We start from the raw sequence: 18,950 nt of genomic DNA on the forward strand, positions 1-18,950 counted from the left end.
CCACTCTCCTGGGGCCATGTTTCTCTTTTGGGGGCTGGGGTGGTGCCTGGGATCAGGATCTGAGTATTTGCTGAAGCAAGGACGAACGGCAACGACCGTGTCCTTCACCGCACCTGACTCGAGGCTGTGCACAGCATGCACTCAGTAATTCTTGACTGAGTGAGTGAGTGCATGAATGGGTGCATATGGGAACAAGCACGCGAATGAATGAATGATGGAATCAGCCAAGGAATGAGTGAATGAATGACTGAGTTGGTAAGGAATGGGGGCGTGAGGGCGAGTGCGGGCGAGGGGCTGGCGCCTGCAGGAAGGAGGCTGGGAGGCAGGCACGCACCTGGTTGATCCAGTCGATGTAGGCGGACACGCGGGTGTAGACGGCGGGCTTCTTGTGGGTGTTGCAGCCCAGGCCGGAGCCGAAGCTCACGATGCCCCGCACCTCCCAGGCGCCGCTCTCGGCCTGGCAGTTCAGTGGGCCGCCGGAGTCGCCCTGCACCAGACAGGCAGCGTCAGTCCCAGGCCTCCCCTAGGCAGGCTTGGGAAGCCAGGGCGAGTCGGAGTGGGGTGTGTGTGGGCTCCTCACAGCCTTGGTACCTCCTCTTTTGGCCTCAGTGTGTCCATAATGAGGGGGGCAGAGAAGAGGTGGCTTGGGGCTATCTTGGCCTCATTCTAGGAGGCCCTGGGGTGTCAAATGAGCTCTTGATGTGCTGTGTGATCTTGGGATGATGGTAACCCTCTCTGTGCCTCAGTTTCCCTCGCTGTCCAGAGAGATGCCCAGAGGGACGAGGATGCTGGCAGCTATGTTGGAGAGCTGGGAACATGAGGCAGGTGGGAGTGGGGAGAGGGGTCGTGTGTTTGAAAACAGGACAGTCCCTGATTGTCCTAGGTGCTGCCTGGGTCTGTGTCAGGACCCCCGAATCCCCTGTCTCCCTGGACGATGGAGCAGATGGCACGACAGAACATGTATAGAGACTTCCATGAAGTTCCCTCTCCACTTGTTAGACTCAGTTGGTTGTCACAGCAACCCCGTGACGCGCTTACTCCATGTCCATATTCTCACTTGGCCACCTGGCTAGGGACAGGGTGCGGGGCCCGGACACTCACGTTGCAGGCGGAGGTGACGCCGTCACCGCCGGCGCACACCATGGTGTCCTTCACCATGGCGCCCCACCAGTCGCTCTGGGTGCAGGTGGCGTGATCCACCACGGGCTGCAGACCCTGCTGCAGCTCCTCGGCGATGGGGCCATTGGCTGCGGAGAGAACAGTGGTGAGCGGGCACCCGTCCAGGCAGCCCAGGCCTTCAGGGTGAGTGCGGCTGGGACAGGTCCCCAGGGAGTGTGTGGGAACCACACACAGGCCCTCAGTGGAGAGGAGAGGCTCTGAGCCAATGGTTTCAGACTGTGTGGTTGGAGGCCCCTCTGAGGAGGGAGGAGGGAGAGCGGCTGGAGGTGGGACTAACCACAGAAAGCCCCTGAAGATGATTCTGGGGGTTCACTGTCCCTCATTTCCTTGTAAGATTCTGCCGTAACGTCGCACAATAAACGGTCTTTCTCCCCACAAGATTTTCCAAGTATTAATCTGCATTTTTCTCTAAGTCTTCCATAGTCTCATCTCTTTGCATGTATCCTTTTAATTTGGCTGGGACTTATAGGGCATATGGTACCATAAGATCTAACCCTCCCACCCCCCAAAAGGTTGTTGAGCTCATTGAGTAGTCACTTATATGGCACTTAGTATGTACCAAGCCTTGTACAAGCACTAGACCAATTCTAATTCATTCAATCCTTGTGGGGCCTCTTCTTACGTGGTAGTTAGAGAGTCTGCTACATGGTAGGTGCTTAATGAATAGTAGCTGTTGTGATTACAATGTTAAGAGACTCTGAAGAGGAGAAGTGATGGGCCAAGTGGGTGATGTGCTTGTTGGGAGAGCCACTTCCTCCAGGAAGGCTCCCATGATTTGCCAGGGGCGGTACTCACTCCAGAGGCGGCCCCAGCCGGTGACGTAGCAGGGATAGTCCTGAGACAGCATGGCGCCCTCCGCTGGCAGGCACGCCACCTGGATGGTGTCACTCAGCTCCACGGGTTCCGCCAGTTTGATGAGGGCGATGTCATTGCTGGAATTCAGAGCGGAGGACTGACTGAGCAGGAGGTCTCGGCTCCCCCGTCCAGGCTAAGAGGACCAGCTGTGAGCTGAGAGTCAGGCCCAGGGTGCCTGGGGTCCTCCCGGAACATCCTGACTGCCAGCTTCTTACTGGCTGACAGAGATGTCAGGGGACAGATGATCTGCCTTCTAACATCGCCATCGCCCGCCCCTTTAGATGTAGATGACGCCTTTGGGACCAGCAGGTTAAGTTGGCAACCTTAGCAGACCTGGTTTGATGTCTAGTTCTGACAGGTACGGGCTGTGTGACCTGGGACACATTCCTTAACCTCTCTGAGCTCCTTGTGCAGGGCTGTTGTGAGGATTAAATAAGAGATGGCACATAAGGTGCTTATGGCAAGGCGTAGGCACTCAGTTAAGACGAGTGCTAGCTCAGCCCTGGTGGAGGGGCTTCAGGCAAGACCTATGGGGGGCGTGGGGTGATTCGGGGCACCCTGGCCCGTGACGGAGATGGGAAGGGTGACTGTCTCCACTTAGTATTTTGCCATTTTGCGTAAAGGAGTCATCTGCTGGCCGCGCAGGGTAAGGATGGGGCCCAGGGACAGGGTGGGGGCAGGCCCTGCAGCTCTGTCTTGGGATCCCCTCCTCTTCTGCGCTGACCCCCGGAGGCGTGAGATGTCAGGGGGGCACTCACCGCACCAGGAAGGAGTTCCACTTCTCGTGGACAAAGATGGTGTCCACGTCCACGAACAGGGAGCCGGGCTCATCGTCCACCGCCAGGTTGTTCTTCCCCAGGCCCACACGGTAGGTCTTGGATTTGCTAAACAGAGGAAGGGGGCTGGTCAGGGTGGCCTCCCGTCCCCGCTGGCTGGTGGGGTAGAGAGGGAACTCCCTCCAGCCGGGTTTGCTCAGTGGATAGAGCGCCGGCCCTCGGACTGAAGGGTCCTGGGTTTGATCAAAAGGGCACGCGCCTCGGTTGCATGCGTCCTGGTCGGGCTTGGGTGGGAGGCAACCAATAAAGGTGTCTCTTTCACATCGACGTTTCTCTCTGTCTCTCCCCTCCCTTACACTCTCTAAAATCAGTGGGAAAATACACTCAGGTGAGGAGTAACAAAAAAATATAAATAAAAATAAAATAAAACTAAAACAAATACTAAAATGGAGAGGGACCTCGGAGCTTCGGTGACTCAGCTCTGTGGCCACATGGCCATCATTTGGGGGAAGGGAGTGTCCATCCCCGTTGACCCTTCCCAGGGGGCAGAGAAGGGCCCTGGCCAAGTCCCCTCTGGCTCCTAGGTGCGTAGCCCCGGGCCTCAGTTTTCTCATCTGTAAAGTGGAGATAACAGTGGAACTCCCTTGCAGGACTGCTGTGAGAATCGGTTGCTTCTTGCCTGCATCATCTCACCTGCGTTTCTCTCTAACTCCCCTCCTTCCCAACCCTCCCCTCAGTGCCCCCTGGCTACTGCTTCTGCAACCCCAGCTTCCTCATCATTTCTCAAACATACTAAGTTTGCACTGGCTTTGCACTGGCTGTTCCCTCCACCTGCAGCACCCTTCCCTCCCCCTCCTCCTTCGCTTCTTCTTCCTCCTCCTCCTCCTCCTCCTCCTTCGCCTCACTTCCTTCAGGTCTTTGCCCGCATGTCCCCTTTGCAGAAAGAGCTTCCTGGCCGCCTCCTTTAAAATAGAACCCCTTATACTTTTTATTCTCTTCCAGCCTTTTCTCTTCACTGACATTTGATATATTACATATTCACTTGTTTAATGGTCTGTTGCTCTGTCTTCTGCTAGACTATAAGCTCGTTGGGAGCACAGACTTTGTCCTGACTGCTGTGTGCCCTGGCACATCGTAGGTGCGCAATAAACACTGCTGGATGGAGAGATGAAAAGGCAGTTACTGGAGGCAAGCAGCTTATTTAGCGCAGTGCCTGAGTGAGTAATAGGTGCTCAATAAAAGCAGCTCCTCAGGCCCCCACCCCCGCTCTGGGCGTCATCCCCGCTCACCTGATGCAGTGGGCAGCCGTGAGGACGAAGTTGCTGGAGATCAAGGTGCCACCGCACGTGTGCCTCCACGTGTTGTCCTTCAGGTACTGGAGGGAGATCTGGAGGAGGGGCCATGTGTCAGTTCACAGGGACCCCCATCCCATGTCCCTCTCCTCCCACCTCCCACCTCTCACCTCCCACCCCTGCAACAGTGCTTACCTGCCAGGGCCAGCTGTGGGGCACGGCATTGTCTCCTCCCACCACCCGGGTTGCTAGGTTGGGCTGGAAGGTGGGGACCCCGCAGCTGGAGGCTGGGGGAGACAGGAGAGGAAGGACACAGGTGAGGGGCTGGCATCCCCGCTGGGGAAGGGGCAGGTGGAACTTTGGGGCTGGGTAAACAGGGATTCAGATTTTACTGGGTGACTCTGGGGAGCCATCTAGTTCTCGGGGCCTCAGCTTCCCTTTCTGTGAAATGGGAAGAATAGTACCACCTGGTGTGCTTGTCCTGGGAACAAATTAGACAATGACTGTGAAGGGTTCAGTGAAAGTCCTGTACAGAGGGGCTAAAAGGTGGCTGGCATGTGTGCGAGTGCCCGGGGCCACCAGGGTCCTTCATCCTTACCCTGCTGTTGGTTTTTAGGCCACAGGGTAAAGTGTGTGTGTGTGTGTGTGTGTGTGTGCGTGTGTGTGTGTGTGTGAGCATCGAGTTCATACAGGCCCAGACTGTCATAGCTGGGAGCTGTGTGGAGTGGTCAAGGGCATGCGCTCTACAGGGAGACAGACCCAGACTCAAATTCTGCTCTACCACCGAGCAGCCACGCGATCTTGGGCGAGATATGGAGCCTCACTGAGCCTCAGTCTCATCTGTAAAGTGGACGTACTAATGGACCCTGCCTCCCAGGGTCGTTAGCTCCTGCACGCGAAGGGCTTAGCGTAGGCCTGTGGACATGCAGTAAACATGTAGTAATCAGGCTGCTATTATTATTACTGCCGTGGTTGTTAGCTGGAAGGACTCTTTTACAAATAATTTTTTAAAGATTTTTAAAATATTGATTTTGAGAGAGAGAGAGAAACATTGATGTGAGAGCAGAGAGCAAAACATTGATCAGCTTTGTCCTGCATGACTCTCACCGGGGATTGAGCCCGCAACCCCGGCATGTGCTCTGACCGGGAATTGAACCAGCAGCTTTTGGGTGCGGGGGAGCCACACCAGCCAGGGCAGGACTCTTCATCAAGTGCTGTCATTTGCCAAAAGAGCCAGTGAGATTTAAAGAGGTGAGTGGCTTGTCTAGGTCCTGCTGAGAGTGAGGGACATACAAGCCACGTTTGTTGATTCCTAATTGGGCAGAAGGCCACCAAAACCTGGGGAAGGAAAGAATCCCCAAGGGAGAGATGGCCCCGCTGGCAAAGGCAAGCCCCATTGGTCGCTGGAGAGACCAGGGTGAGTGCGGGCCTGGGGCTCTCCGCATCTCAGCTCTATCCTCGCCCTGGGAGGCCAGACCATCAGCTCTACTGTGCAGATATGGAAGCCAAGTTGCCAAGCGGGCAGTGGCTCATCTGACACACAGCAGCCAGCAGTATCTGAACTCTCATAGGACCCCAAAGCTCCTTTCCTGGACCCCCACCCCCCACCTGAGAGCAGAGGGCCCCCTGCTCCGGTCCTTGTTCCTGGGAGGCCGGCCCGAGCTCACAGCCCGTGGGCTGCAGCTGGTCCCGACCCACAGCTTACCGTAGGCCAGGAGCGCGGCGAGGACGGTGAAGCCCAGCATGTTTGCGTGCTCAGGAGCGAGTGGCCGGTCCAGGCGGGAAGGGCGCATTTATAGGCAGCAGCGGGTGAGCCCACCCGTCCAGGCTGAGCCACCTCTTGGAAGGAAACCTGCTCCTACAAGGCCCTTTCCCTGACCTTGGCTGGTTACTGTTTAATTTGGGCAGCAGATAGGGCTGGCTCAAGCCATGATTTCCCCAAGTAACCGGAGAGAGCAAATCCTGAGGTGTGCAGGTTTGGGGGGCCCCCACCACTCTGCCGGGAGTGTGTTCTCTCCTCCTAACTCATTCTTCTAGCTGTTATTTACTGAGCACCTACTAGGTGCCAGGCATCGTGCTCAGTGCTCCTCGCGCGCACTGAATTCTCCCGACAACACCACGTAGACACTCTTACCCGCTCATTAAAGATGAGGCAGCTGAGACTTGAGGGCCTGGGCCCTCCACGGCCACACAGCTGGGCAACAGCAGAGCCGGTCCGGGCTTCACACTGCTGACACCCATCCCTCTGTCTTCATAGCTTCCTCTCGTTTCTTTCTTCTCTTCCTGTTTTTTTTCCTCTTTTTCTTTCCCCCTCATTCAACTAGTATTGTCTGGGCCTGGGGCATCCCTGCTCTCCAGCCCCTCCTCCTGGGCTGCGAACAGAGGCTGAGGCGTAGGCGTCCCCTGGCCAAATTCCGACCCGGAGCCAGCTCGGTTGTCTCCCTGCAAGGCCCTCAGTCTTCCCATCTCTAAAATGGGCAATTAGAACCGGACACACTCTTAGGTTCCTATCAGTCCTAAGCGTCCATGACTGGAAGGTCAAGGTTGAGTGGCAGATCTGGGTCTATGGTCCTTGGTGTGGGTCTCATTATGGTGTGCCCAGCGGTTCCATCCGGAGCCCCAGCAGTTTGGGGTTAGTCTGTCCCTTAGAGCATCTGGTTTAATCCATTTTTCCCAAGGCACGACCTCAGCCTGGGGGCTTAGCTTCTGCTCTTGTATGCCCAGATGGTGAGGCACTGATATACCATGCACATAGAGGCCGTTGATTCGTTCATTCATGCACTCATTTATTCGTCCCCCCATTCTCAGAGCACCTCCTATGTGGAGTCCCTGTGCTAGGGCTGAGACCTCAGGGATACTAAGACCCAGCTCAGCATCGCTGGAGCCCCCTGCTGGGCAGGGTGGTAAGTGTTCCTTGGGGTGTCCCTGAACCAGAGGTTAGTTCTGGGTGGGTGCTTGATGGGGTGCGGGTTGGAAAGGACTCCTTCTCTACAGATTCCAAAATGCACTGGGGACTTGAGAGTGGGAGCTGCTGCCCATGCCAGGCCCATCCGCTGAGCCTTGTTTGCCAGGGTGGAGCGGGGCCTCGGAGGATCTGGGGCCTCAATGACCCGCAGCCACGCAGGGTCAGGCTGCGATGGAAAAGTACCCAGCATGACTCGGTGGAGGCTGGGCTCAGGAGAGGGGGTCTGAGGAGAAGCAGGCCAAGGTCAGGGAGGCAGCAGGGAGTCTGAAAAACAACAGGTGCCATGGATTGGGGCCCTTATCTCCTCGCTGCTGGGACAAGGCATGCCGGTGGCAGCTGTTACATCCCAGGTGAGGTCCCTACGGGGCGGGCCTTGGGGCTGGCAGGGTTTCTCCTTAAAACAGGATGGCCCTAGCCGGTTGGGCTCAGTGGATAGAGTGTCGGCCTGCGGAATGAAGGGTCCCGGGTTCGATTCCGGTCAAGGGCATGTACCTTGGTTTCAGGGTCCTCCCTGGCCTGGGCCCTGGTCGGGGCTCAGGCAGGAGGCAACCAATCGATGTTTCTCTCACATCGATATTTCTCTCTGTCTTTCCCTTTCTCTTCCACTCTCCCTAAGAATCAATGGAAAAGTATCCTCGGGTGAGGATTTAAAAAAACCAACAACTCCCCCTCCCGCCAAAACCAGGGTGGAATACTGGGAGTTCAGAGACGGTTTGGGGGCTGAGGGTTTGTGGCCAGGACTCGGGGGGCGGGGGGGAGGCTTACTGAGAAATGGGACCGGGGGAGGGTTTTAAGGAGCTGTCTGCTTTCTCACTCTTTATTTATTTATTTATTTTTTTTAAATATATTACACAAATTTATTATCTTACAGTTCCAGAGGTGAGAAGTCTGATGTAGGTCTCATCGAGCTTAAATCAGAGTGTGGGCATGGCTAGATTCTTTCTGGAGGGTTCTAGAGAAGAGCCTGTTTTGTTGCCTTTTCTAGCTTCTTCCTACTAGGGATCGAGCTGGGAACCCAGGCATGTGCCCTTGATCGGAATCGAACCTGAGAACCTTCAGTCCTCAGGCCGATGCTCTATCCATTGAGCACAACCAGCTAGGGGTCCCTTCTCACCCTTGATCCCCAAATCACTTTGGGCCTCTTCACTCCTCAGCCTGTGCCCTCTGCCCAGGCTGAGAGTCAGGGGAGTCTTGTGCAGAGCCCCTTCCCAACTGAGACCCATTGGGGGAGGGCCCTGGCATGGGACAGCCCAGGCTCAGGGCACCCTGGCTTTTGTAGTACCACCCATGTCCACCGGGGGCAGTAATACCCAGCCTAAACCCAAAGTCCAGGGACTCTAGGTTGGGCCTGGGAGAGGGGGTGCTCTACCTGGAAACCAGGGGGCTGGGAAGGCCTTGGGACCCTAGGCCCCCCTTGCATCACACAGATGGGGAGGCTGAGACCCAGCGTGTCGGTGATCTGTCCAAAGACATACAGGGGGTACCCTGGCTCTGTCCTCATCACCCCACTACCCCCACCTGTGTGCGAGGTTGGGGAGGTTTGGGGTATCTGTGTGTGGGGCGGGGCGGGGGGGAAGGGGAAGGGGACTCGAGAGTACATCAATTTATAATCTTGATGGCTTTCCAGCCACAGTGATGTGCACCACGGCCCCAAGGACATGTATGTCCCCCTGAACTGGCTGGGGGCACGGGCTGGGGGCTCAGTCGCCCTGGCCTGCACCCTTCTTGCCTGTGTGCCTCTGGGACATCTTCTGGGTCTCCCTGTTCTTGTCTGGGAAAGAAATAGCATCCCTGCCATGGGCTGGCTGTGAGGATTACACGAGTTAATCTACAGCAAGTGACAGCAGGGGGCCACCAAACTCCACCCCTCCCATTAGGCGGGGCCCCTTATCCCTGGCTTCTGACGTGACACGGGAGCCCCCTGGCACCCAGGTGACCTCAGCCCGCTTCCCCTTCCCACCCGCTCCCTCCCCACCAACCGACAAGAACCACACGCACATAAGAATATAGAATTTTTATCTTATTTTAGTTAAAAAAAAATAATTGTACCACCGAATGAAGAAGTAGCTCTTTGGGGGGGAGGGGAGGTGTGAGAAGGGAGAAAAAAAAAAGCAATAAGCCAAAGAAAAAGAACTTCTTATATTCATCTGTGTAAACAGATCCACTAAGGCAAACGCAATCCGGGGCCAGGGCTGCCGCAGGGGCCAGTGCCCCCTAGTGTCTGTAGATTCTAAGGCCAAAAAAATAAAACCTCTGCATGTCCGACAGGAGCTTCTTAGACTCTTGGGGGGCATTTTTACTAAAATAAAGTTATCGAGCCCGAACAGCAGGGACACACACCGAAAGTTGCATAACCGTGGCCTCGGTGGCCATTCACTGGTTGGGACTGGGTGACGGGCACAGCTTCACGACACAGCAAGAGACACACACAGACACGCACACACGTGAGCAAGCACATGGGGGCTGCGTGGGACCGGGCTGGCGGCACAGGGAGGCTGGGGTCCCCATGCTTCCTCGGGGTGGGGGTGACAGGATAGTCCTGTCGCTGGTGACAAGGCGGTGAACGTCACTCTGGGGAAGGAGGGTGTGAAAGGCCCAGGGAGGTCCCCTGCTCCCCACTGCCTGGTCCGGGCAAACCTCTTAAAGCACTTCTTGGGCGCCTCCTGGAGAGTGGAGACATCACTGTTTTTCCTTCCTATGAGGGGGCCCCCCTAACCCCCCCTGCTCTCTCCAGAGCCCCCTGGGACCCTCAGGTGGTCCCTGGGGGACTAGGGTGGTGTTCTGCCCCCCAGGGCCTTCCCTGCCATGGCTGCGAGAGTGAGGTAGATTGACACAGCTGTCCCCTCACCCTCCTGGCTGGGCCCGAGCACTGGGGTTGCGTGGGGTGCCAGGGCCTGGGTCCCATCACAAAAATAGAAGCCTTTCCCCTGTCCCCCCCCATCCCCCATCTATGCCAGCAGGGAGGAGGCGGGGCTGGAGGAACAGGTGCAGGGCGTGGAGCACGCTGAGGTCCCCCTCTACGAGCCAGCCGAAATTCTTGCCATCTGTCGCTCCCCCAGTCTAGGAGGGGGCGGTGCAGCCTGCCGGTGAAGGGCAGGTGGCCTCTGGGCAGGAGAGGAGGTGACAGGGAGAGGCGTGTGTGGCAGGCAGGCTCATGGGCAGAGAGCAGCGCTGGAGCAGGCAGGGGACAGCCAGGGGTGGGAGAGGGGCAGGACGCAGGGAGGGCTGGGCCGGGCAGGGAGCCAGCGCTGGGGGCGCGGCCTCAGGAACGTGGCGGAGGGCGGGAGAGGCCGGGCCACCCCTGCAAGACCCTCGCCGGGTTGTGTTCACAGACATTTGTAGGTTTCAGTATGGTCCCTTCAGACACGGGGAGGATCCCAGCTCGGCCTCCACTTTGTCCCCCTCCCCCCGACCTCTCCCCCCGGCAGCCAGACTGGGCTCTGGGCCAGGACCCAGCCCCGGCTACTTGAAGGTGGACTGCAGCTCCTTGAAGGCCGCCTTCCGCTGCTTCATCTCCTCCGCCTGCTTCTTCCTCTCCTCCTGCTCCGCCCTGATCTCCTCCTCGAAGCGGCTGGACACGTTGATGGCCTGGACCTGGGTGGCGGGAGGAGGAGGCGGCTCAGGGCTGGAGGGGTCTCCACGCCTCCACGTGGGCTCTCTCGGGGGTCCGCCCAGCCACGCCCACACAGCTCCCCCTCTCACTGCCTCCAACCCTGGGCTGGGCTCCACATTCGCTTCTGGAGCCTCCGTTTCTCCAGCTAGAGCCTGATGCTCGGTAACTCTGGCCTCGCGGATTCGTTGAAAGAGATAACACAGGCTCAGCTGCTGCTGCACAGCACGGCCCTATGCGGGGGGGGCTTCCGATGCTGCATCGTTAACCTGTTTCCTGTCCCGGGGAGACAGCTGCACAGGGTCCCCCCAGTGGACCTGAACACCCCCTCAGCCCCAGAAGGAGGCGGAAGGCGACCTCTGAAGGAATGTTCTTGGCTAACATGGGAAGAGGGAGCAACAAGGGAAGGTGGGTGTTCTGGCCCAAGGAGGGCAGGATCCAGGAACACTGTCCCCTCCATCTGAGCGTGCACTGAAAGGGTGCTGTGCGTGTAAGTGGCCTCTGGGGTGCGCCACACTTCCTCCAGGCGGGGGCTGGCGGGGCCAGTGTCTCCCAGAGGCCCCGGGAGCCAGTGTGTGTCTCTGGGCCTGCTCTGTTGTCTCTGAGCCTACCCTTTAAGGCCCAGTCCTGAGTTAGTGGCCAGGGGCCACTGTCCCCTCTTCAAAAAAACACACCCTGCAAACCACCCGGGGGCAGCGGGAAAGGATCACAGCCTGGGCGTCAGCTCCCCATCTTCATCTACAGCCCCTCAGGGCAGGAAGGGTTGCTGACCCTCGAGCTAATCCAGGGTCTATCATACCCCGGCCACCCCCAGCCCTGAGCCGGGGTCAGGGCAGCACCCTGGGCTCTGTACTTCCGTCCATTCCTCACCTTGGCCTCGAAGAAGCTCTTGGCCCCCTTGACGCCCTCGGTGGAGACGTCGATCTCGGAGAGGCGGGCCAGCACGTGCAGCCCGCTGTCCTCCTGCAGCTCCCCAGCCGCCGCCTTGCGGAAAATCAGGAGGAACTGCCGTGGGGAGAAAAGTAGGGGGTGTCAGGGCGAGAGAAAGAGAGAGAGAGAGAGAGAGAGAGAGAGAGAGAGAGAGAGAGAGAGAGAGAGAAGCCATCCAGCCCCGCCCGGCCTCGGTGGGAGGTGTGCTCCCAGGACTGGGAGCCGGAGGTCTGGGTTCTTCCCTTCCTCTCTGGGCCTCGGTCTGCCCATCTGTACAATGGGAGACTGGGAGACTAGGGGACCCAGCTCCTGCCCTCCCAGGACGCGGGGCTACGGCAGGCCTGCTTGTCCACACTCGGCTGCTATCGAGAGTATTGATGACTCAGCCTGGGGTTACCTCTTAACATAATCTCCAATGTTCCCCAGACTAACTCACTCTACATCCCCTTTCCTGAGTCCTAACAGGACATGACGGTGTCCACTTTACAGAATGAGGAAGGTTCAGGGACAAGAAGAAACCTGCCCCAAGTCCCAGCCCCAGAAATGGACGAAGGATCTGAACACATGTCCTGAGTCCAAACCCTTATCCTGTACTGCCCGCCCCTTTCTCTTGCCCTGCCTCCTCTCTGCTTCCTGCTAGTCCTCCAAGGCCTGGCCCTTGGTCTTTGGAGGCCCCCTCCCCACACCCCACTTCCTGTCCCCCCATCCCCCGTGCTGGCATTTAATCCTATGCTGCCTGGGGGCCACTGCCACTGCCACTGGTGGGGGCCTGTTTCCCCCTCCCAGGAAGGCCTGCCCGTGGGCCCTCTCTCAGAGTGAGGCCTGAGTGAGATCCCAAGTGCAAAGTGCCCCAATCCTCAGCTCCTCTCGGACCCACAGCACCTGTCGCTCCCTCCGCCTGCCCACCACCCCCCCGAGGCACAGCATCGTGTCATTTTACGCTGGCTTCTCCCACTCTACACTCTAGGACCCGTGGGGCACAGGGCCTTCACTGCACCCCCAGCGCCCACTCAGGGTCGGGTATACAGAAGTCACTCTGTAAGTGCTCACGACATGAAGAAATGGGTGTCCCTCCTCCCTTAAGACAAACCCCATGTTCAAGGACAATGCCACTCCATGGCAAAGGGGGGGGGGGTGTCTCACCTCCCGGAAGCTGAGCTTGCTGTCAAAGTCCTCGTCCACCTCCTTGATCATGTTTTTCAGGCCCAGATGGGTCTGGGGGGCTCCAAGTTTCTCCATCATGAGCTTTAGCTCCATCAGGTCGATGAAGCCATCCCGGCCGGCATCGTATCTGTGAGCACAAGGAGACAGGCCTAAGGACATCCTGACACGGCATACTTGACCAGGCAGAGTGGTCACAAGCCAGAGTGCCAGAGCTCAGAGGGCACCTCCACCAACATGTTATCCCATCACAGCTGAAGGGGACCTCAGCCCAGGCGGAGTCCTGATCTATGGCACAACTAGTGCTTGGTTACCTCTGATGATGGGGAACTCACTACATGGCCTGGTGGCCTCCTGCATGTTAAACAGTACTGTTTGGGGCAAGCCTGCTGTACAAGGAAGCTGAAACCATAGCCTCTCTGTGCTGAATGATAGGAACAAGCAGGGAGAAGAAGTTCACAATACCATGGGGGTACGGATTGGGGGTGTGGGCTCTCACATTAGCGCTCACTAACCATCTCCGGGGTTACCTTAGGGGCATCGTGCCCCATCTCTCTCCTACTCCATGCCCCCTCCCAGGAGGGAGGCAGAAGGTGCCACATGTCCCAGGGCAGGCCCAGAGTTCACAGGAGGGAGGGCCACTTCTAGTTTCCCCGGGGGGCAGTTGGGTGTGCCCAGGGAATGAGCTGAGGGGTATGGCTGGTGGCTGGAGAGGCCTGGAGCCGTGATTAGGTGACGACAGGGTCTCTGCTCTACACGGTTCAGGTCTCTTTCTACCACCCAGGGGCCTGGCACAGACAGGATGGGATGGGGAGTGGAGTCTCAGCGTCCCTCTCAACTGGCCTCCTGTGTCAGAGCCTGACCAGGGTGGGAGCTGGCCTCCAGCCCTGCCCCCGGCCCCCGCGGGGGAGGCGCTGCCGTGGAGCGCACAGCTCGGCAGACGTGGGTGTTGTTCGCACAGACCAGCCGGGCCCTCTATCAGGCTAAGCAGACCCCGGCCTGCCTGCCTCCTGCTGGGCTGGGAGAATGGCCCTTCTGAGCCTAAAGAAACCGTGTGCAGTCCCCAAGGCCTCAAGCTGGCTGGGTGACAGAGGGGCTGAGTTCCAGAAACCTATATGCTGAAGACTGGACATTCCTACCTAAACACCCATCTCAATCCTCTGCCCTCCTTGGGGATCCCCAGCCCCCTTCCCTTCTCTGGTTACACATGAACTTCACACAACTTTGGACATCTAACAGCAACTACTCTTTGAAATCTGTCCTGGTGCCAGGAACTTGACATACTTTATTTTACTTAATTCTCAAAATAACCTCATTTTTGCCCAGCCAGCGTGGCTCAGTGGTTGAGCATCCACCTCTGAACCAGGAGGTTACGGTTCGATTCCCAGTCAGGGCACATGCCCGGTTGCGGGCTCAATAACCTGGGGGCATGCAGGAGGCAGCCGATCAATAATTCTCTCTCATCACTGATGTTTCTGCCTCTCTCTCCCCCTCTCCCTTCCTCTCTGAAATCAATAAAAAAAGATATTTAAAAAACAAGTATTTTATAATGGAGGCTCAGAGAGGTTCAGTGTCCTGCCCAAGGTCACACAGCAGTAAGAAAGAGAGCTGGGCTATCCCTTCCCCCCACAACGTGTCTGGCTCATAAACCTGCACATTTGCTCTGGGCCCAGCCCCGCTCCACATGTCCTGGGGCTGCCAGCAGAACAGAGACGCCTGCCTGGATCGCTGAGCGGAGCATTTGTGCAAGGGGTATAAATAGTTCCCAAGTGAGTGAGTCAGTGGTTGGAAATGGTGCGGCACATGGAACACAGGGTCCTCAGGCCTTCTTCCCCACCATGCGAGCGGGTGGAATGGGGATAGATGGCCAGCGGTCCCTAGGGTAGTGGCCATCGCTGGGCTGGAAGCAGATGCGAGTGTGTAGAGGGCTGTGGGAGTCCGGAGGGCTGGGCAGGCCCATGATCCCATCCATGGTCCAGGCTCTACTTAGAGCTGGAGGAACTTTTTGGGAGGGGCGGGGGGGCAAGGCAGTGGCCCCTCCTTCCATCTCTGGAGGCTGTTTGCCAGTTGGGAGCGGGCTGGGTGGCCGCTGCGCGACCCTTAGCGACAGGGTGGAAACAGCCTGGTGAGGACGTCAGCTTTCCTAGGGACTCCCCTCCTAGGAAAACAAGGCTCCCGTGAAGGTCAGGGACATGTCAGGGCCAGTGGGGGCTGCCTGGGTTCCAGGAGCCGGTGCCATGTAAGCCTCCAGCCAAGGCTGAGACCCCCTGCCATCCTGGCGACTCTCACAGGGTCACTGTGAGGGCTGGGCTCATGCACGCCGGCACTCAGCACCTGCATATAGAGCTGGCTCCAGAAATGGCAGCCGCCACCACCTTAACAAGAGGTAGTCGCCGTTAGCAAGCTCCTACTGTGTAGCAGGCACGTTCTCTTGACACCCTCTGCGCTCAGCCATCCTGGGAGGTCAGCAGTATGTCCCCGTGGGGTGAGGGGGGAACCAGAACTGTAGAGGCGAAGGCACTGGCCCGGTAACCAGCAGGCCGGGGATGTGACCCCCTCCCTCCGATTCCCACCCTCCACTCTCCGCCGCCCCACCCTCTCCTGAGCCCGGCTTTATTTACTGCTCAAGCGGCCGGGCTTCTCCCGCAGCCAGTGGTGGCTCAGTTTCAGAGGAAGTGCAGATAGAGTGTCCAAACTTGGACGGAAACTTGGGCTCTGGATTTCTTGGCCTCTGGCAGCTCCTGGGCCTGGCTGCGCTGCAGCCTAAACCACAGCTTGAACCGCCGCCTGCATCAATCAAAGGGCGATCAATTACTGAGCTTGGGCCCCATCCTGGGCAGGCTCCAGCCCCCAGGGGGGCAATGCAGGGACTGGCCAAAGTGCCAGTGGATTGATAGCCAAGGGGGCGGGGGTGATGGAGGTCAGGGAGAGGCCAGGTGCTGGGGTGGGAGCCGGGCCCCCAGAGGTGACATTGGAGAAGGCTGTTCCCATGAGATCCCCCGGGGAGCGGGCACCCACATGTGCCCTGGGCTCTGATGTGGGTGGGCTCAGCCAGGTACCAGGGTTAATCTGAAGATGACCTTGAAGGTTTGTGCTCACATCAACTCTGCTGAGACTGACCTGGGTCCAAACCTCTGACCTGCCACCTGCTGGCTGGGTGACCCTGGTCAAATCACCCATCTCTGAAATCCTCCATTTTCCCATCCTGGGTGTCAGCGGACCCATCTCAGGATGGAGGAAAGGGTTAAAAGAGATCCTAGCACAGATCCTAGCCTATGGTAAGTGCTTAATTAATACAAATAAATAATTTTAAAAAATAAGTCTATTATTGTTAATATCTACCTTTAGGATCAAAGATTAAATGAGATTATAGATATAAAACGCCTCATACACAATAAGTGCTTAAAAGCTGCTAATTTCATTATAACAACAGTGGCCATTGAGAACCTTTTGAGAGCCAGACACTATGTTAAGTACTTTGCACATAATGGTGACAATAACGTTAATGATAATAAGAAATACAACGGCTTCTCCCCTGGTACCAGGCCTGATGGTGCATGCTGGGCGGACATGCGTGTTGTAGGCTGGCCGGGAGGTATGGGTGGACAAGGTGTCCCCGAGGTCCCTCCAGCATCTCCCCCTCCTCTGAAGGTCCCACCATACCCACCACTAGCCCTGATTCAAAGACCCGGCCCCTGGGGGAGGTGGAAAGACAGCAGGACACAGTCCTTCATTCTTGTGCTGGGCAGAGGGAGAGAGGAGCTCCAGCCCTAGATTACTCTCCTGTCCCTCCTCTGACAGGGAGGGAAGCGACAAAGGCAGAGACTGTCATTGCACCACAGCAGGTGGGAGACTGGCCACACAGGAGAGAATGATGCTCTAGGCTGGTGGGAGACAGGCATCCCCTGGCTGGGGAGGGCCTCTCATTCATCCATCAGCCCCTGAGCTGGAACGGAGGCTGCAGGTGGCTCAGAGGATCCAGGGAAAGCGCTGGCACAGGAGAGCCATCTGAATAGCCTGGTTTACCCCCTTCACGTTATGTGGGGACAATGGGGCCCAGAGCGGGCAGCAACCAGCCCAGGGTCACACAGTTGGCAGCTCGCAAGATTCCAAAATCTGTCCTCCCCTGCCTACCTCTTCTTCCTGGTCCCATGGAGGGTCCTGAATTCTCAAGGTTGCAGGGCGAGGGGAGGCTGGGCTGAGAGCCCGGAGTGGGGCCTGCCTGGGAGGCCCAATTCCGTCGGCAAGACTGGCAACAAAGCTCCCGGGCTGGGAGCTCAGCACTTTTCTCCAGCACTGGAGGGAGGTGGCTGCACCTGGCACCGTGCCCACATTCCTCCCCGCCTCCCCCTGAATACTTCTCAACGGGGAGGGCTGGGCAGCTGCCGCCCGGGATGCTGGTGACAAAATCCCCTCCCATCCGTGTCCTTGAACGTGGCACAGCCAGCCACCACCCCGGCGGACTTTGTCCTGTGGGAAGAGCAGGATCCACCAATCGGCTGGACCTCCACCCTCCCGTCCCAGTTCTGATAACCAGGAGTCATGCGGGTGGGCAGTGGCTGGCTTCTACAGTGGACAGTGTTGTCCCCATTTCATAGGAATATTATTAGTGTCTACTCTTTACTGAGCACTTACTATGTGCCAGGCACTGTGCAAGTGTTCTGAATCAGATCGTCACAGGAACTCTGTGAAGCAGGCATAAATATCCCCAGAATACAGATGAAGAGACTGAGGCTCAGGGAGGAAGTGACTTGGCTGAAGCCACAGTTCACAGGAACATAGCTGGGGTCCGAACCCAGGCCTGTTGGAAAACACGCACTTTTAACTACTGTGCTACATTCTGATGCCTACAAGACCCTGCAGCAGAGAAGCCCAGGCTGGGGCGGGGCTACTGGAGGCCACCTCATGTAGCCATTTTGAGGGTCAGATTGTCAATGTGGTTTTCCGCTTGGTGTCTGACATGCTACTGAGGCCGGGAGGCTCACTGCCTCCTTCAGGCAGCCCGTTTTGGCTTTGGCCCTCCCCATCTGTCAGCTGTGCTGCACAGCCCGGTGGCAGATGAGGAGCTATGGCAGCTACTGCACGTGGGGAAGGCAGGAGCAGCTGGTTTGGGAGCACAGGGGACCCCGATCTGTCTCTTCTGGTTCCCATCCTAGGCCTTTGCTGATGGCCCCTCTGCCCACCGGCGTCCAGGAAGACGGACAACTGGAGGTGGTGTTTATGGACCAAGAACCGTCTTCCCTCCCGCGTCCTCCCCCTCGCTCCCTCAGCACCCTCCCCCTAACCTGGCTTTGGTCTCAGCATTCATAGACCTGGTCCTCCCCCATCTTGTCTGGGGAGGCACCAGTAGCTCCCAGGCCTCTACTCTTTGTCCTACGAAATGGAAACCTAGGTCCTTTGGGGGCAGGGACGTTCTGCCAAAGAGAAAAATCCTGGCTTTGCTGTTACATACAGCCAGCCTGGCCCTGTCAGCCTCCCCCCACCAGGGTGGATGCGCACATGCTGGGTGACGACTGCTTGGCAGTGCCCATCCGTTCCGCACGCCCCCACCAGAGACTGCCTGACTCATGCAGGGAAAACCCAGAAGCTCACCACTTCCTCTTGTCTTATCTGCAGAATCTGAAAGGTAACCTGCTGCCCTGCGTCAGCCAAGGGTGTGTGCGCTCGCGCATGTGCTGCTCAGAGGAGCCAGTGGGAGACCCGAGGCTGATGGCAGCCCCAAGGGCTGTCGGGGCTTGGGAACATCCGAAGTGGGGGTTCAACCACTTCACGCTGGCCTGGGAGGGGCAACACCCTCCACCCCTAGTGTCAGCGGTGGGTTTCCTGTCTGCTCACCCTGAACCGCCTCCCTCACTGCCCGCTCTCAACAACATGCACACCCGGTGGATCTGGTTAAAATGCAGATTCTGATCCAGTAGATCTGGGGCGGCACCTGGGCACCTGCGTTTCCACCAGCTCCTGAGCGATGCGGGTGCTGCCCTATCTGGGTCCCATGGGAGCCAGGGACTTGGAGTCGAGGCAGACCTGATTTCAAGTCCTATCTCATGTTCCTTTCGAGCTGTGTGGCTTTGGACAAGTCATGTGAAGCTCCTGGAGGCTCAGTCTACTTATCTGTGAAATGGGCGATGATAATTTCACAGGGTGTTAAAGAAGGATGAAAGAGACACGGCGCCTGGAAGGGA

General features: G+C 57.7%; 2 protein-coding genes across 2 annotated transcripts in view; both read right to left on the reverse strand.

The window, feature by feature from the left end:
* The window catches only part of CTRC (chymotrypsin C), a 6,299-nt gene extending 389 nt beyond the window's left edge, over positions 1–5,910 (reverse strand). The window contains exons 1-7 of the mRNA XM_006766694.2: positions 5,808–5,910; positions 4,298–4,389; positions 4,100–4,197; positions 2,793–2,918; positions 1,975–2,111; positions 1,102–1,247; positions 335–487 (exon numbers count right to left, since the gene is read on the reverse strand). Of these exons, the coding sequence (XP_006766757.1) occupies positions 335–487; positions 1,102–1,247; positions 1,975–2,111; positions 2,793–2,918; positions 4,100–4,197; positions 4,298–4,389; positions 5,808–5,895 (840 nt within the window). The 5' untranslated portion in view covers positions 5,896–5,910. The remainder of the gene's footprint in view (positions 1–334; positions 488–1,101; positions 1,248–1,974; positions 2,112–2,792; positions 2,919–4,099; positions 4,198–4,297; positions 4,390–5,807) is intronic.
* Positions 5,911–9,066: 3,156 nt separating this feature from the next.
* Positions 9,067–12,898, reverse strand: EFHD2 (EF-hand domain family member D2). The gene is made up of 3 exons (XM_006766695.2): positions 12,751–12,898; positions 11,548–11,682; positions 9,067–10,661 (listed from the first exon to the last, which is right to left on the reverse strand). The coding sequence occupies exons 1-3, from the start codon at positions 12,862–12,864 to the stop codon at positions 10,530–10,532; spliced, it is 381 nt and encodes a 126-aa protein (XP_006766758.2). The 5' UTR covers positions 12,865–12,898; the 3' UTR covers positions 9,067–10,529.
* Between the last annotated feature and the right edge of the window lie 6,052 nt (positions 12,899–18,950).

Source organism: Myotis davidii, unplaced genomic scaffold, assembly GCF_000327345.1.
Source record: "Myotis davidii unplaced genomic scaffold, ASM32734v1 scaffold299, whole genome shotgun sequence".
Taxonomy (NCBI): domain Eukaryota; kingdom Metazoa; phylum Chordata; class Mammalia; order Chiroptera; family Vespertilionidae; genus Myotis; species Myotis davidii.

What these genes read in the sequence shown, in the direction of transcription:
- EFHD2 (XM_006766695.2), bottom strand. Translation starts at nt 12,864, where the DNA reads ATGGAGCTAAAGCTCATGATGGAGAAACTTGGAGCCCCCCAGACCCAT. An exon ending in GCAAGCTCAGCTTCCGGGAG is followed by an intron (nt 11,683 to 12,750) that starts GTGAGACACCCC and finishes TCCCCACGGCAG; the next exon opens with TTCCTCCTGATTTTCCGCAA. An exon ending in AGAGCTTCTTCGAGGCCAAG is followed by an intron (nt 10,662 to 11,547) that starts GTGAGGAATGGA and finishes CCCGCCACCCAG; the next exon opens with GTCCAGGCCATCAACGTGTC.